Genomic DNA, 18,432 nt, shown 5'->3' with positions numbered 1-18,432 from the left:
TCCCTTGACAGGCATCTGCTGTGTGTCCACAGCCGGGCATTCACCAGCAACAGTTTACAGACCCTCCAGCATCTGCCAGCCAAGGGCCTTTGCTCTGCCCGGGTGAGGTGGGGTGAGCTCCAGGCCAGCACAGACACCAGCAGTAGCAGGGGATGGAGAAAAGATCAAGCCTCATTAGCTGAATGATGACTTCCACTTCAGCCAGTTGCCCAGTCCAGCTATGTTTCTGACCACACTTTGAAATCTGCCAGGAGATGAGGGGCCAGACTCTCGCCCCTTGCCCACCCCCGTGCTGGAGCCCATGGGCTCCTGGGGGCATGCAGGGCCGCAGATGCGTAATGTCCTTCTCCCGGAAGGCTGCTGGGCCCGGCCTGCCGCGAGCTTCCCGTGAAACCTGGGCAACTTTGGCAGTGCTGGACGCGAAGCCCAGAGCCCACAAGAGGCACTCGGCACCCGACACCGTACGCAGGAGAGGCCCACGGGCCCGTCTGAGGGCACCGCTGCTGCTGTGACTTTGGCAGCAGGATGTGTGCTTCATCACCTTAGGAGCCTGTGTGCTGGGCCCTCGGTGGGCAACACTGATCCTTACAAGAGCCTGCAACACGGCCCCATTCCACAGATCGCAGAGCCTCAGCACAGGTGAGCAGAGAGCTGGGAGGAGCCTGCATCGTGGGACTCCCACTGCAGCCCTCCTCCCCAGGAGGGACAGAGACGGTGTGCGGGGGGTGACTCCAACCTCAGCCCTCCTCCCCAGGAGGGACAGAGACAGGGCGTAGTGGGTGACTCCAACCTCAGCCCTCCTCCCCAGGAGGGACAGAGACAGGGCGCAGTGGGTGACTCCAACCTCAGCCCTCCTCCCCAGGAGGGACAGAGACGGGATGCGGGGACTGACTCCCACTGCAGCCCTCCTCCCCAGGAGGGACAGAGACGGGATGCGGGGACTGACTCCCACTGCAGCCCTCCTACCCAGGAGGGACAGAGACAGGGCACAGGGGGTGACTCCAACCTCAGCCCTCCTCCCCAGGAGGGACAGAGACAGGGCACAGGGGGTGACTCCAACCTCAGCCCTCCTCCCCAAGAGGGACAGAGATGGGATGCGAGGGTTGACTCCCACCACAGCCCTCCTCCCTAGGAGGGACAGAGACGGGGCTTGGGGGGTGAACAGCAGACATTTAATACTCCCTCTCTGGGACAAAGCAGGTGCTCAAGCTAAAGAGGGTTGCTAGCCACCTGGTCACAGCTGAGGACAGGCTTGGGGAGCCCCTGTCCAGCCCCTCTTATCTGATGACTTATAGCATGCAGGGCCGTTTTGCATACTCACTTCTGGTTTAGGTGCTTATGTGGCTACCTCAGCAGACTCCGTCACCCTCCACAATAGACAGAGGTGTCACTGGGCATTGCGGGCATCCCTTCCACATGCACAGGTCCTCTCCTGGGCCACAGGGATCTCACCTGGGCCTCCCCAGCACGAGCTCCTGGGGCTGCTGGCTCTCTGTCACCTGTCTTACTCACCTGTCCATCTGCCCCTTTCCTCCCAGAAATGGGAAGGGAGGGAAAAGTGTCTCCCATTCTTGGGAAATCCAGATGGGAGGGTGGACGTCTGTGCTGTGGCCCCCACATAGACTCATTTGTCCTGCACTTCGCAATCACTCAGTCTCTGAAGAAGACCAGCCTCACTTTCTGAGCTATTTACAGGGCCTCCAGGGGACCACCTTTGCACACATGTGCCCCGGAGCCTGCAGGTCTGCAGAACAATTTCAGACACGCAAGAGGCTCAAATCCAGTGAAAGAGAACAAACAAGAGAACCCAGGGATGTGGTTGCTGCGGAAACTCGGGACACTCGGTTTCCAGCGTGGACTCCAGCTAATGTCGCCATCTAGTGGCCAGCATGGAGAGATGCAACCTCGGCCAGAGGGCCCATGGAAAGCCCCAGTAATTCTCCAGTTCCATCAGACCCTCCCCCGCCATCAGACCCTCCTCCATCAGAGCCTTCACCTCCATCAGACCCTCCTCCATCAGATTCTCTTCCATCAGACCCTCCACCTCCATCAGATCTTCCACTTTCCAGTGATTCACAGCTTGGGATCCTGGGCCAGGAAGATTGAGATCCCAATAGTGTCTGAACATGAGAACCTCCAGGGACCCAGAACCCCAGGAGCCCAAGGCCCACTGGCCTTGGGGAACCCCTAAGCCCTCTTCCCACATCTCAGAGGTACTCTGAGTTCTAAAGTCTGCAAAGACCCTCCTTCCCATCCCCCACAGAAAGCAGAGGGTGGCATGAACTTTACACCCAATGAGCTTGGTTTAAATTGCAGTTCCTTCACTGGCCAGCTGTTTGGCTCCAGAAAAGTTGCTAACTGTCTCCATTTCCTCAACTGCACAGTGAGAACAATCATTTGTGGAGGGCTTATAATGAGGCTTGTATAGAATATGTCTGTGTCAGTCTCCCCGCTTCCACAGACAGGAGGATTTGAGTTGCTCACTCAGTCTGTTAAGAGATCTTCTGGGAAGTCTCCAAGGCCCTGAAGTCTGGCCTCACAGGTTGTGCACTGCACAACCCTGGGGTGACATCTGCACTGGAGAGCAGTGAACAACTTCTACAGACATCCAAGGGCCACCCAGGGGCCCTCCCTTCCTCCTTCTGTTTCCATACACTTTGGATTTAATCCCTTAAGCCATGCCAGTGGAAACAGTCTAGGATTGGAGGGTTTAAGCTGCAAGCAATATGCATGCTGATAATATTCTTAAACAGCAGTCATGACACAGCAGCATCCCAAAGCCCTTCCAATGAAGTAATGGGAACAGGTGCACAAGTCCATATGCATAGACGTGCATTTTTCTGTTTCTCTCTCTTCCTTCCACCAGAGGCCTCCCTGTATTTACTGCATGTATTATAGTATCCACAGGGGTTTTTCTTCAGATGGATTGTGAATACTTGAGGGCAAAAACTCTGCCTCATTTTTCTTGTCTTCCTCATGTCAGTATATAAACTGGGACTCAATACACATTCCTTGGTTGGATGGATGGATGGATGGATGGATGGGTGAATGGATGGGTGGGTGGATGGATGGATGGATGGATGGTTGAGTGGATGGTCAGTCAGATGGTTGGGTGGATGGGTGGGTGGGTGGATGGAGGTGGATGGATGGATGGAGGGGTGGATGAGTGGGTGAATGCATGGGTGAGTGGTTGGATGAACGGATCGATAAATGGTTGAGTGGATGAATGGATGGATGGTTGAATAGATGAATGGATGGTTGGATGGATGAACAGACAGATGGATGGGTGAATGGGTGGATGGGTGGGTGGGTGGATGGATGGACAGACCAGCGGATGTGTGAACAGGTGGACAAATGGGTGGGTGGGTGGGTGGGTGAATGGATGGGTAGATGGTTAGATGGTTAGATGGGTGGATGAAGGGACCAGGTCAGGGGCATCTCACAGCACACATGCAATCATCACTTTCAGTACTTACCATGGCTGTCATCATCTGACTTCAGCGTCTCCCTCCCCCACAAGACCGTGTGCTCTGTGAGGGCAGGGCTTGGTCTGTCCCTCTCATCACTTCGCCCAGAGCACTAAGCTCAGGGCCTGGAGCACTGTGAGTGCTCAGGAAGTGTTTGTCGAAGAATAGACTTGGATGGGGGAGGTAGGATGACAGGAAACCAAGTTTTCATTATTACAGAAAACACAAATGAACAGACGTGGCACATGTATTAAGATTACATGAGGCCAGGCGCAGCGGCTCATGCCTGTAATCCCAGCACTTTGAGAGGCTGAGGCAGGTGAATCACCTGAGGTCAGAAGTTCGAGACCAGCCTGGCCAACATGGTGAAACCCCATCTCTACTAAAAATACAAAAATTAGCCAGGCGTGTTGGCAGGAGCCTGTAATCCCAACTACTCAGGAGGCTGAGGCAGGAGAATTGCTTGAACACGGGAGGCGGAGGTTGCAGTGAGCCGAGGTCATGCCATTGCACTCCAGCCTGGGCAACAAGAGCGAGACTTTGTCTCAAAAAAAAAAAAATTACTTGAAAACTGTAGATGAAGTTTGAAAGACAGGGTTTTTAAATATATGTCAATGACTTTATCTGAAATCCAAAGAGCCACACAGTCATGGGGCTCAACAGCTGGTTTTACTGAATATGTGTCATGCTCTTCCAAGAAAGGCAAGTGAAAGCTCCTCAGCTGACATCAGAACAGCGGGACATGACTTGGGAAGAACCAGAGATGCGTTTCTGGCCTCCCCAGCGTGCCCAACACAGCACCGGCCCTCGTTGGATGCTCAGCGAGCCTGTGATGGACCATCCCAAATGGAGCATCCAGCACAACCAGCCACATTTCAGTGTCTTATGCGATTGATTCTACTTGATCAGAATCTGTGATCCACACATATTACCCACTGTCATTCTTTACTGACTCTGAGAATATCCAGTAAATCAAAATACTCCTTTCCCCAAATGTTCTGTATGAATGACAATTAATTATATTCAACAAAATTAGTATCATGGGTTGAAAACTAAGGCCATGTTATAATTCTAAGTTCATTGAGGAAAAACACTCTACTTTCAGGTGTGAGCTATCTAATACAATTCTAGTTTATTTCAAATGAAGTACAGAGCATTATCTCTTAGGATGATATAATGGAGAAAATTCTAGACTAAAATACTTAGATTTTAGAACCATTTTCTTGCTAATTCATTCTGTGACCTCAATTAAGTAACTCATCAGCTCCTCTGGTTTCTCATTGTGTAATGGGTAAATCACACCTCCCACTGTGGTCAGATTATATGAAGAAACGGCTGTGAAAATGCTTAGAAAAATGTAAAGAGTGATGTGTACCTACGTTATTTCTACTTATTGAAAAGGTTGTCACATTAATCGAGTGCCTTTTGAGTCGCTGTCGTGTAAATAAAAGCAATACCTTGGTACACAGGAGAAAAGTCAAAGAGCATAAACATCCACTAAAAATAACATTAGCAGTATATTTCTAAGACTGACCTATTTTCAAAAGCATCAAGAGCACGGTCGGGTCTCTCTGAGAATGTGAAATATTCTATATTTGCCAAAGGGTGACGGACGCCAAGGGAGGGCAAGCCCAGGAGGGTTCTGAGGGCTGGTGTGGAGGGTCACAGGCCTGGGAGGTCTGGGCTGTGGGGGCCGCGCGGGTGGTGGTGTAGCCGCAGCACCCCCAGGACTACCCCCGTCTTCCGCAGCCCCTTCATCTGCCCGTGGGCTGTGGCTCCTCTAGGACCTACAGGACGGCCTGCCTCTTCGGGGCAGACGGTGGCTGCTGTCTTCCTTTCTGGGCTCACCCGGGCTCTGGCAGAGCCCACCCGTCAGAGCAGACCTCCGTTAAGGCTTGAAGAGTTAAGAACCGAGGGATGGGTGGAGGCGCAGAGAGACACTGGGGATCCCGGGGGAGCCCACCAGGGAAGCTCTGAGGTTCTGGAGGCAGGTTGACTCACGGCGACCTGTGTGGAGAAAGAGGTCACCTGGGTCAGCTTGCACGCGGGAAAGGTAAAGTTAATACAGAAAACCCCAGGAGGATGGGTAGTGGAGGAAACACCAACCCGAGGACATGGCGTCTATGTTTACTGGAGACGGACAGATCAAGCCCCTAATGAAAAGGCAGCCACTCCCAGAGTGCCCAGTGGAACGGGGACCATGGGGCTGTGCCTGCCCTCAGGCGAGCGATGCTCCTGACACGCCAACTGGTGGGGGTGGCTGGTGCCGATACCTGAGCCGGACGAGCATAGCTGGGGCCCCTGCACCTTTGCACCATCCGTGGAGAACCCACCAGGACTCTGGGAACATCTCTGAGTGGGGCTGCCCAAGGGTCGACCTGGTGGGGGTGGGTGGGTTGGCTGATGGTTTTCAAAGAGCAGATGTCTGCAGGAACTTTAGAACTGGTGAGACAGTTCTCACTTCGAAAGACAGCAGCCCCAGGAGAACAAGGAAAGACGAGAGGCCAATTTTCCCTCGGATGTTTTAATTTCGAGGAGGGGACATCCAGCATGACCCAGCACCAACCCACCAGATTTCCTTAGAAAGCTAGAGGGATAGTGTTGGCCTCATCGCTGGGATTCACATCTTAAATACTAAGTAAAAGGCACTGACATTTCCTCGTAACTCTATCTAGGGAGGTGACTGGTCTCTAGCACTGGTCCCGTCTATGCTGTAAGGGTTCTGAGACCCCAGAATACTGCACACATTAGTTACCAGGAGTCCTGGCAGGAGAGACGGGAAAGACAAAGCTAACACAAGCATCCCCCTCACATGGGCAGAATCACTTCCACAAGCGGGTGGCATTTTCTTTGAAGTTGCCCAGCAAGGGCAGCATGGAGGTTGCCTTTTGGAAACGTGTGCTGTAGTCTGGGCTTTGCTGGTGACCTGGTAGGATTGGCTTGAGTTCTCTGGGCCCCATTTCCTCATTTTAAGATTGGAGCCAGTGTCTACTACACTTTGCTGAGTTGTTTCCAAAATCTGTTATCTCAAGAAAATAAGGACCTGAGCACAAGAAAGATGGGCTGGGCTGGAGAAGCTGCCTGCCTGACGAAGAGGGGGTGGGCTGATGTTGACAATGTCTGTTGTTTCCCAACATCCCCGTGAGGTTGTGCTGTTATTAGCATCCTGTGTTATAGATGGGAATCCAGGGCAGAAAGGGATAGGTGTCCCAGGTCACGTGGTTGGGAGGTCCAGAGCAAGAAGGGATGGACGTCCCAGGTCACGTGGCTAGGAGGTCCAGGGCAAGAAGGGATAGGTGTCCCAGGTCACGTGGTTGGGAGGTCCAGGGCAAGAAGGGATAGGTGTCCCAGGTCACGTGGTTGGGAGGTCCAGGGCAAGAAGGGATAGACGTTCCAGGTCATGTGGCTGGGAGGTCCAGGGCAAGAAGGGATAGGTGTCCCAGGTCACGTGGTTGGGAGGTCCAGGGCAAGAAGGGATAGACGTTCCAGGTCATGTGGCTGGGAGGTCCAGGGCAAGAAGGGATAGGTGTCCCAGGTCACGTGGTTGGGAGGTCCAGGGCAAGAAGGGATAGGTGTCCCAGGTCACGTGGCTGGGAGGTCCAGGGCAGGAAGGGATAGGTGTCCCAGGTCACGTGGCTGGGAGGTCCAGAGCAGGAAGGGATGGACGTCCCAGGTCACGTGGTTGGGAGGTCCAGGGCAGGAAGGGATAGGTGTCCCAGGTCACGTGGTTGGGAGGTCCAGGGCAGGAAGGGATAGGTGTCCCAGGTCACGTGGCTGGGAGGTCCAGGGCAAGAAGGGATAGGTGTCCCAGGTCACGTGGTTGGGAGGTCCAGGGCAGGAAGGGATAGGCGTCCCAGGTCACATGGCTGGGAGGTGGCCGAGCTGGGGCTGCATGGGATTTCCGTTTGGCTCTGGGGTCAGCTCTCTTAGCTACCAAGCTTACAGCCTTTCTTACACTAGTGTTCACATGACTGATGGACCCTTAGAACCATGCCCCTTGCCTTTCCCCTTCATCAGAGACCCGGAGAATTTGTATTTTAGCAGCTGTGCAAGGGGATCCACAATTCTTAATTCTTGCAGTGGGGACACCAGCTGTCCCAGTTGAGAGGCAGCAACTGTTGTGGTTACAGGGAAGGAGCCTTCCCAGGACCCCTGAGCCTCCCCGGGAGGCAGGCGCTGCTGCTCAGTTGTGGTCTGCGTCCTCAGCTACCCCCGGGGATCCCAAAGGGGCAGGGAACAACAGCGAAGTTTCAGTTCAACTTTACACTCTAATAGTGAAAAATAAGGAAGCTTCCTCAGTTTGGTAGCTTTTGGCCTCTGGTTTGGGGCCCATGGGGTTTGGGCCATGAAGACCCCCTCCTCACCAACCCCATTGCCTCCCATCCTGGGCAGGAGACATTGTCAATACCAGCCCGCCCCCTCTTCGTCAGGCAGGCAGCGTCCCCAGCCAAGCCCGTCTTCCCTGTGCTCAGGTCCTTATTTTCTTGAGATAACAGATTTTGGAAACAACTCAGCAAAGTGTAGTAGACACTGGCTCCAATCTTAAAATGAGGAAATGGGGCCCAGAGAACTCAAGCCAATCCTCCCAGGTCACCAGCAAAGCCCAGACTACAGCACACGTTTCCAAAAGGCAACCTCCATGCTGCCCTTGCTGGGCAACTTCAAAGAAAACGCCACCCATTTGTGGACGTGATTCTGCCCATGTGAGGGGGATGCTTGTGTTAGCTTTGTCTTTCCCGTCTCTCCTGCCAGGACTCCTGGTAACTAACATGCGCACGATTCTGGGGTCTCAGGACCCTTACAGCATAGACAGGGCCAGTGCTAGAGACCAGTCACCTCCCTAGATAGAGTTACGAGGAAGTGTCAGTGCCTTTTACTTAATATTTAAGATGTGAATCCTAGCGATGAGGCCAACACTATCCCGCTAGCTTTCTAAGGACATCTGGTGGGTTGGTGCTAGGTCATGCTGGATGTCCCCCTTCCTCGAAATTAAAACATCCAAGGGAAAATTGGCCTCTCGTCTTTCCTTGTTCTCCTGTTGGCTGAGAGGGTGGGCAGTTGATATGGTGTGGATCTGTGTCCCCACCCAAATTTCATGTTCAATGTGATCCCCATATTAAAGGTGGGGCCTGGTGGGAGGTGGTTGGATCATGGGGTGGATCCTTCATAAATGATTTAGCACCATCCCCTTGGTGCTGTCTCATGATAGAGCTCTCATAAGATCTGGTTGATTAAACATCTGTAGCACCTGCCCCAACCCCTTCCTCCTGCTCCAGCCATGGAAGATGTGCCTGCTTACCCTTGGTCTTCTGCCATGATTGTAAGTTTCCTGAGGCCTCCCCAGAAGCCGAAGCCGCCATGCTTCCCTTACAGCATTTGGAGTCAGCAGTCTCACACGCTGCCAGATAAGCCTCATGATTGCTTCTCTTCTTCTTTTATTAGTATTTATTTATTTTTGAGGCAGGGTTTCCCTCTGGAGTGCAGTGAGGCAGTCTCGGCTCACTGCAACCTCCACCTCTTGAGCTCAAGGGATCCTTCCACCTCAGCCTCCCAAGTAGCTGGGACCACAGGTGTGTGCCACCACACCCGGCTTATGTTTGTATTTTTTGTAGAGATAGAGTCTTTCTATCTTGCCCAGGCTGGTCTGGAACTCCTAAGCTTAAGTGATCCTCCTGCCTTGGCCTCCAAAAGTGCTAGGATTACAGGCATGTTCTTTTTTTTAGAAAAATCTCAAAATTTGGCCGGGCACGGTGGCTCACGACTGTAATCCCAGCACTTTGAGAGGCCGAGACGGGTGGATCACCTGAGGTCAGGAGTTGGAGACCAGCCTGACCAACATGGAGAAACCCTGTATCTACTAAAAATACAAAACTAGCTGGGTGTGGTGGCGCATGCCTGTAATCCCAGCTACTCAGGAGGCTGAGACAGGAGAATCGCTTTAACCTGGGAGGTGGAGGTTGTGGTGAGCCAAGATCGCACCACTGCACTCCAACCTGGGCAACAAGAGCAAAACTCCATCTCAAAAAAAAAAAAATCTGAAAATCTTTACAAAAGTCCCAGTCTTGGCGTTTCCCACTGAAGGTTTATACTAACCATACTGCCCTCCATAATGCTTGTCATTCGTTTGTGGTGAACTATGTGCAGGCCCAGGAAAAACAAAAGTCCACAGGGCAGATCAGAGAAGTATCTTCAGCCTCAAAAGGTCATACGTAAGTCGGGGCTGCGGGCAGGAGCAGCAAGGTGTGGGGGGTCCACTGTGGCATCCACACCACACGTGACAATCCCTACGAGCACCAGGTTTCAGAGACACTCGGCCGAGGACCATCGTTAGGATCCACCAGCAATTGAGGGCGTCAGACCCCATAGCGGGGCCTCTTGGGCATCTTCCCATTTAAATCTCACACCCTCCACGCGGCTGGAAATGTTACCATGGTTTCTTTTACAAATGATGAAACTGAGGCACCAAGAGGCTCAGGACCTTGCCCGGGTGGTCAAGAGAGTGGGTGGCAGAGATGGGATTTGTGGTGGGCCCCTGGGTCCTGTGGTCACCCACATAGCACTGCCACTGGTATCGTGGAGCCAGTCCAGTGGGTATGTGAAGCGATCGAACCTTCACCAACCTACCTGTAGTTTCCCCTCTCTGCCTGCTCCTGGTTGCTTTTTCAGAAGGGAGGCTGCACGCTCCGTAAAGGGCCACAAAACACAGACACACACATATCCACCCTTGGCTGAATCCTGCTGGCCGTCCCCATCACCATGGATGGCAAGGCAGGACATGCACATCAGATGCCCCCACTCCGCACCCACCTTCTTGTCAGCCTGCACCTCCTACCCCACTCTGCACCCACCTTCCTGTCAGCCTACACCTCCCACCCCACTCCGCACCCACCCTCCTGTCAGCCTGCACCTCCCACCCCACTCCACACCCACCTTCCTGTAGCCTGCACCTCCCACCCCACTCTGCACCCACCTTCCTGTCAGCCTGCACCTCCCACCCCACTCCGCACCCACCTTCCTGTCAGCCTGCACCTCCCACCCCACTCCGCACCCACCTTCCTGTCAGCCTGCGCCTCCTATTCATAGAACACCTGGTAGCTGAAGTTGTTGGACTGGATTTTAAAGTTGTATCTCCCATTCATTCTCTGGTAGCGCATGATCAGAAGGGTGGCTGTTCCCGCCACCAGCACGAAGATGGCCACCATAATAAGGACCACATAACCGGCACCCAGGCCTGCTTCTGCATGTGGAGGCTCACCTCGGGGAGGAGACAGGCACAGGTGAGAGATCTGCGCAAACGGGAGGAAGGCGATAGAGCAAGCCCTCCACCCAGATCCGGGGCTGATGGATCTGAAGCACGGGGAATGCAAGGCCCACGTGTGCACCCGTGTGCCTGTGGGTTACCAAAGCCGAGGAAGGTGTCCAAGCCCAGGACAGCATTGCAGTAAGGACAGTGCAGCCTGGGGAGGCCTGGGCCATGAGGGTGGGGCTGCGTGGGACCAGCAGGTCCTCCTGGTGGGAGGGGGAGAGCCCAGTCAGATTCCCTGCATGGACACACGGGTTGGGCCTACACAGGCTCCACAACACAGAGGAATGAGCCATCCCCAGACCCAGAGGAGCAATTAAAAAATAGAGAGTGCGGGCTGGGCGCAGTGGCTGACGACTGTAATCTCAGCACTTTGGGGGGCTGAGGCGGGCGGGTCACAAGGTCAAGAGATTGAGACCATCCCGGCCCACATGGTGAAACCCCGTCTCTACTAAAAATACAAAAATTAGCCGGGCATGGTGGTGCATGTCTGTAGTCCCAGCTACTCGGGAGGCTGAGGCAGGAGAATCACTTGAACACAGGAGGCGGAGGTTACAGTGAGCTGAGATCGTGCCACTATACTCCAGACTGGTTACAGGGCAAGACTCGGTCTCAAAAAAGAAAGAAAAAACAAAACAAAACAAAACAAAAAAACAAGAAACAAACAAAAAAAAAGAAAAACAGAGTGCGGACCCTAAAAGATGTGAAAACTGATTCAAACAGCTATTTGCACACCCCTGTTCACAGCACCAGCCAAAGGGTGGCAACAACTTAAGTGTCCACCAACAGGTGAATGAATCCATACATTGTGGCCCCACCGTGCAATGGAACATGACCCAACCATGAAAGGAGTAAAGCGCTGACCCACTGCAACGTAAATGAACCTTGAAGATGTCACGCTGAGTGAAAGCACTGAGTGAAGGAAGCCAGGCCCAAGAGGCACCGATAACATGACACTGTTCATAGGAACTACCCGGAACTGAACAGAAAGCAAATGAGTGACTTTCAGGGACAGGGGGAAGGTGGATGGGGAGGGACTCGTGCGTATGAAGTTGCATTTAGGGTGAGGAAAATGTTTTGAAACTACATGGAGTTGGTGGCTATACAACACTCTCAATGTACTAAACACCACTGAGTCGTTTACTCTAACACAGTTAGCTTGAGGTTACGTGAATTTCATCTCAGTTTAATTTTTTAAAAACTGTGCTGCCTGAGAAAGATGCCAGCTGCCTGCTGGCTCTCTGGCTGGCCCCTATGAGCCCAGGGGGAGATGTGACCCTCTGCCCACCGTGTGTGGGTATAATTCGTTGTCAAGGGCGTCTATAGCCAGGTCACAGCCACATCCTGCACCACCCAGTCCCCTCCATCTCAGGGTGTTCATCCCCACATATCAGGGAGGTCTGCATTGGAAACAGCCTTTCTGTGCAACCAGGAGCATCTGAGATCCCATTTTCATTCCCTGTATTGATTTCCGGGCAGTCTGCCCAGAGTGGACGCTGCTGTGTGTCCCCCAGGGAACAGCATGGAGCGTCACCATCAGCAAAGCCATCCAACAACGGCACTGTGGGATCCCTGGGGTGGAGCCAGCTAGAACCACACCATCCCTCCTCCAGAGAGAGGGACAGGGAACACCTCCCACCCTCCAGCCAAAGTGACTCCACCCTCCCCAAGCAACCGAGGCCCCCAGATCCCGGCCGGCCACTTCCCCAGACAACTCCTAAATCACGATGGACACTAAATCCAGCCCCCAGGGGCTCTGTAGTGGACCTTCCTCCTGGGCCTCGAGTGACGGGCCACCTTGCCAGCACAAGGGGGGGTGCCGCCCTGAGGATGCGGAGCAGAAAGACCAAGGAGACCCACTCTTGCTGGCCCTTTGCAGCCCGGAATGGCCCTGGATTCTCAGCCCTGGGAAAGACCCATCCCTGTTCAGTTGCCACCTCTCCAGCTAGGTTTCTGTGTGCTCCGAACTGAACCACTAGCTCAGGGCTGGCCACAGGGGGTCCACAGGCCAGTGCTGCCCACTGACTGACACCAAAGTCCAGGAATGGTACTCCCCATGGCCAGATTAGCTAGAAGTGGAGAGCAAGCTCTGAAAACTGTGGATGGTAATTTCCCACAGCCACTGGTGAGGCATCCTGCCAAACAGGGCATCTATCTCCCTGTTCAGGGAGGCTCCATGCATGTGGCGTGAGCTGTGTATGCATCGTGACCGTCGGACCACATGTCAGTCCACGATGCGGGGGAAGTTTAAATGACGGCTGAGACTCAGCAATGGCTGCTTTTGTAAAGGGGGATATAACCCAGTGAGGGAAAGGGAAGAAGGCGTGTGAGGCTTAAAACCTAGATGATGGGTTGATGGGTGCAGCAAACCACCGTGGCACATGTACACCTATGTAACAACCTGCACGTTCTGCACATGTATCCCAGAACTTAAAGTAAAATAAAAAATTGCCAGGCAAGGTGGCTCATGCCTATAATCTCAGAACCTTGGGAGGCTGAGGCGGGCGGATCACAAGGTCAGGAGATCAAGACCATCCTGGCCAACATGGTAAAACCCCCGTCTCTACTAAAAAAAAAAAAAAAAAAAAAAAAAAAGCCAGACTTGGTAGTGCGCGCCTGTAATCCCAGCTACTCAGGAGGCTGAGGCAGGAGAATCACTTGAACCCGGGAGGCAGAGGCTGCAGTGAGCCGAGATTGCACCACTGCACTCCAGCCTGGGCAACAGAGCGAGACTCAGTCTCAAAAATAAATAAATTAACTAATTTTAAAAATTAAAAAATTAAAAAAGAACCCAGGTTCAGAGGAAACAGGGCCTTTCCAGGGGTTTGAGTTCCAGCTCAGCCACCGCCTCAGTCTCCTCACTGCTGAGCAGCTACAGTAATTGCTCCAGGCCCTTCCTGCTGGGACACTGAGCACTCCCTGGACACTATCCTTGAAATTTCCTGGCCTTTTGGCACAGGGACATGCTCATGAATGTGAAATAAGTGGGCCAGCTGGGAAAAGAAAGGCCATGGAGGAGTTCCAAAATCTGAATATGCAAAAATTATCATGCTGATGTACTATTTGTTGGTGGCAGACGTTCAGGGAAGATGCCCAAATGGATTCTTTCTTAAATTGTCAATATACAGGGTTACCTATGTGTTGAATTGTGAACCCCTCACCCCCTGCAAAAACAGATATGTTGACACTTTGGGAGGCTGAGGTGGGTAGATCATGAGGTCAGGAGATCGAGACCATCCTGGCCAACATGGTGAAACTCCATCTCTACTGAAAATACAAAAATTAGCTTGGCGTGGTGGCCCACAACACCTGTAGCCCCAGCTACTCTGGAGGCTGAGACAGGAGAATCGCTTGAACCTAGGAGGCAGATGTTGCAGTGAGCCGAGATCATGCCACTGCACTCCAGCCTGGCAATAGAGTGAGACTCTGTCTCAAAAACAAAACAAAACAAAACAAAAAACAGATATATTGAAATCCTAACCCTTAGTACTGTGGGGCATGGCCTTATTTGGAAATGGAACTGTTGCAGGTGCAAGTAGTTAAGCAGGTAGATAGGCCCCTAGTCCAACATGACTGGTGTCCTTATAAAAAGAAGGCCATGTGCAGACGGGGGCAGAGACTGGAGGGAGGCAGCTGCAAGCCAAGGTCCACCAAAGATTGGGCACATCCAGCAGAAACGAGGAAGGGGCAAGGGAGGACTCGGCCCTACAATGTTGTGAGGGACTGTGGCTTTGCCAGCACCTTGATTTTGGACTTCTGGCCTCCAGAACTGAGAGAGAACAGATTTCTGTTGTTCAAGCCACCCAGGCTGTGGGACTTTGTTGTGGTGGTGCCAAGACATCGTGAGTGTGATGTGAGGGCTGGGGTGGAGGGAAGCCTCAAAATGAAGCCAGCTCAGTCCCCAGGAGACAGAGAGAGGAGAGTGGGTTATGAGCAGCCTGGATCTGCACTCGCAGGCCCAGCTCGTGCAGGTACCAGCTGTGTGAGCTTAGGCACATTCCCTAAAATCTCTGAGTTGTTCTCATTTCTTCCCTGAAATGGAGGTGATGGTGATGGCAGGGACAGAGCGTGGGAGCTCAGAGGCCGCGGATAGCGGTGAGGTCCTGAGGAACCTGTCTGCCAGCCTCCTCTCATCTCTGCAGTCTCCAACAGTGTTTCTGTTAATATACACTATTAAAATGCAGCCGAGTCCCCACCAACTGGGAGATTCCATGTGTCTAAATGATTTTGCTGTGTATTTGTATGATAGTCATAGATCAAACAAAAGCTACTAACACAATGAGAAAGAATGTTGAACAACATGAATATTTACAGTCCTTGTTCTTGAACCTGAGCAATTACACCCTTATTACATTCGGTGCTTCCTGCTTTGGTTATGCCAGTGTAGTGCTCTACTGGTTACAAGTGAAAAGTAGCACTTATTCAATAACTTCTATGGGCCAGGCTCTTTATGAAGTAGGAATTATTATTATTCCCTTTTCACAGATGAGGAAAATAAGGCACAATTCATATGCAGCATGCACAAAGCCACAAAATTATTAGGTGTCAGAGCCAAGTTGTGAATCCAGGGAGCCTAGTTTCAACCTCACAAATCTTAGCCTCACAAAGAATTCTTAGTTACCATTAGACACTCACAACAACCTTATGAGGTAGGCAGGGCATGTTGCAAAGAAAAATCAGAGTATCTGAAACATAGTAGATGAATGAATTAATGAATAAGTGGGTGGATGGATAGATGGATGGATGGGTGGGTGGATGGATTAATGAACAGATGGATGGATGATGGAGGATGGATGGATGAATAGATGGATGGATGGATGAATGAAGGGATGACAGAAGGATGAATGATAGATGGATGAATGGATGATGACAGATGGATGATGGATGGATAGATGGATGATAGTTGAATGGATGGATGGATGACAGATGAATGTATGGTTGGATGAATGGATGGATGGATGATGGATGGTTGATGGATGAATGAATGGGTGGATGGATGGATGAACAATGGATACATGGATGGATGGATGATAGATGAATAGATGAATGAATGGGTGGATAGATGGATGACCAATGGCTAGATGGATGGGTGGATGATAGATGAGTGGAGGGATGAATGGATGGATGGATGATAGATGGATAGATGAATGAATGGGTAGATGGATGGATGGATGGATGGAAAAATGATAGATGGAAAGATGAGATAGATGTATGGGTGGATGATGGATGAACCATACAGCTCATAAGTGTCAGAACCTATAATCAAATTCAGGTGTCCCAAGTCCAAGTCTAGTGCTTTTCACCCCCTAGTCATGACATTCCCTATGATATCAATGAATGAAGGAGGAAGTTTAATTTCTATTCATGAAAGAACACATTACCTATTAATGAGAACATATTTCACACATATGCTATTTCTTATAGGGTGAAAGAAATAGGCTGACCCGTTCTTCCCAGGAAATTAAGAAAATGAAGAGTGAGGAGAAGCAGGTTGTCCCAGCACCTTGACCAACAGTCACCTGATGACCAGCTCAGGGGCCTGGGACCCAACTCTAGAGATTCTGAGTGTGTAGGCCTGGGGTGTGGCCTGGGACCTGTGTCTACTCTTTTAGTTTCCCAAATGCTTTAAATGAGAACCAGCAGTTGAGTCACTGGCCAAGACCTCCCTCCTCCTGTTCCCCAGCTTCATGGCCAAGACCTCCCTCCTCCTGTTCCCCAGCTTCATGGCCAAGACCTCCCTCCTCCTGTTCCCCAGCTTCATGGCCAAGAGCTGAGCAGCATTCAGATTCTGGCTCACACCCTGAATCCAAACGCCAGAAGTTCTCATACAGGGAAAGACAGAGAAGGGAGAGGGTCATCAAGATTAGGGAAAAAAACAACAAAAAAAGGAAAAACAACTAGGATTAGGCTCAGCAGCAAGCAAGAGAAAAAAATCAAAATAGCAGTGGCTTAAAGGACATGGAAGTTTCTTTCCTTCTGTCATAAAAGTGGGGGTCAGTCCGGGAGCAGTGGCTCATGCCTGTAATCCCAGCACTTTGGGAGGCCGAGGCGGGCAAATCATGAGGTCAGGAGATTGAGACCATCCTGGCTAACACAGTGAAACTCCGTCTCTACTAAAGATACAAAAAATTAGCCGGGCGTGGCGGTGGGTGCCCATAGTCCCTGTTACTCGGGACTGAGTAGGAAGCAGGAGAATGGCGTGAACCCAGGAGGCAGAGCTTGCAGTGAGCTGAGATCACGCCACTGCACTCCAGCCTGGGCAACAGAGAAAAACTCCGTCTCAAAAAAAAAAAAAAAGTGGAGGTCAGAACCCAGGCCTGCCTTGGCCACTTGCCCAGTGTCCTGGGGAAGCCAGATCCCTCCAAGGACTGGGCCCCACAGCCCTAAAGAAGAAAGAGGCAGAGGGTAGGCACAGACGTCTTTTAAGGAGGGTGCACCTCTAAAAGTTGTCACATGACTTTCCCACTTACATGTCATTGGTCAGAACTTACTCACATGGCCACACTTAGCTGCCAGGAGGTTGGAATTACAGTTTTTATTCCTGGCAGCCATGTACCAGCAAAACCTGGGGACGCTATTTCTATGAAAGGGGAGGAGAAGAGATACTACAGGACAACTAGCGGTTTCTCTCTTAATACCCAAAGCACACAATTTTCCCCAAACCAATGTATTTTTTTTTTCAAAATAAGATGATGGACCATATAGAAAATAAAATGTTTTTCTGGAAAGTTGATGTGGGGTTTTGAAAATACATGCAATGTAATTGGCTAATGGAAGTTTTAAACTGAGGGGGAACAGACATGCCATTTTTTGCATCTTTTGAATAAAATAGCTTTTCCTTGTGCATGAACATTCGTGTGCACACACACACACACACACACACACACAAGTTGACATGGCCTGATTATAGCTTGAGTTCTTATCTCTTAACAGCCCACTGGATGTATTTACCCAGTGTCAGAAAACTTCACCAGCTTGATATTATGCAGCTCAAAACACTTCATTATGTAACTTTGTGCCTGGCCTCTTGAAGCCTCAGTCTTTTCATCTGTAGCATGGGTATGGTAATAGCTCATGCTCCATAGGGTTGCTGAAAGGAGCATATTACATTCTGCATGTAAAGAACTTAGTGCCAGGCTGACACGTAGCAGCTCTCAGTGAATACTAACTATTAGTATTTCTGTTATGATAAGCCTCTTAGAAGTCTCTCAAGAGTTCTGCATTTCACAACAGTTGCTTTTTGGTTTACATGCTGGTGAAAAGGAATCGGTTGCATCTTTTCTTTCATTGTCTAAACCAAGTCATCAACTCACCTTCAGACCGGATGAGGGGTCCCCAGGACATCTGGTGTGTGGCAGAGGTTTCACTATTTTGCAGCAACCGAAAGTTATTGCAATTCTGTTTTTTTTTTTCCAAGAAGAGAAACGTCAAATTAATTGAACAACATTTATGAGAAAGGAGCTACTATCAAGGATGCTAACGTGATGTATGCGATTTTATCCTGCTAGAAGTTGCAAGGCAAGGGGGCTGAGTTTAGACAGAGGAGTGGGAGACCTGGTGAGACCAGGGTGGTGGGTCCCGGTGCAACTAGAGGCAGGCCCAGGCGTCAGCGGGGAAGGAGGTGAGGTCTTCAAGAGCAGCAGGCTGGAGAAGACCCCTTGA

General features: G+C 51.3%; 1 protein-coding gene across 3 annotated transcripts in view; it reads right to left on the bottom strand.

Annotated features, from left to right (window-relative positions):
- Nucleotides 1-4,360: 4,360 nt before the first annotated feature.
- UMODL1 (uromodulin like 1) overlaps nucleotides 4,361-18,432 on the bottom strand; it is a 72,490-nt gene continuing 58,418 nt past the window's right edge. The window contains exons 20-22 of one of the 3 annotated variants that reach the window (XM_016938574.4): nucleotides 18,084-18,168; nucleotides 10,520-10,722; nucleotides 4,361-5,474 (exon numbers count right to left, since the gene is read on the bottom strand). In XM_016938574.4, the coding sequence (XP_016794063.3) occupies nucleotides 10,541-10,722; nucleotides 18,084-18,168 (267 nt within the window). In that variant the 3' untranslated portion in view covers nucleotides 4,361-5,474; nucleotides 10,520-10,540. The remainder of the gene's footprint in view (nucleotides 5,475-10,519; nucleotides 10,723-18,083; nucleotides 18,169-18,432) is intronic. The other 2 variants (XM_063803697.1, XM_054675321.2) reach the window with 2 other exon arrangements.

The sequence above is a fragment of the Pan troglodytes genome, chromosome 22 (assembly GCF_028858775.2).
Source record: "Pan troglodytes isolate AG18354 chromosome 22, NHGRI_mPanTro3-v2.0_pri, whole genome shotgun sequence".
Classification (NCBI taxonomy): Eukaryota; Metazoa; Chordata; class Mammalia; order Primates; family Hominidae; genus Pan; species Pan troglodytes.
Note: the sequence above shows the minus strand (reverse complement) of the source record. Positions and strands in the feature narration are given on the sequence as shown.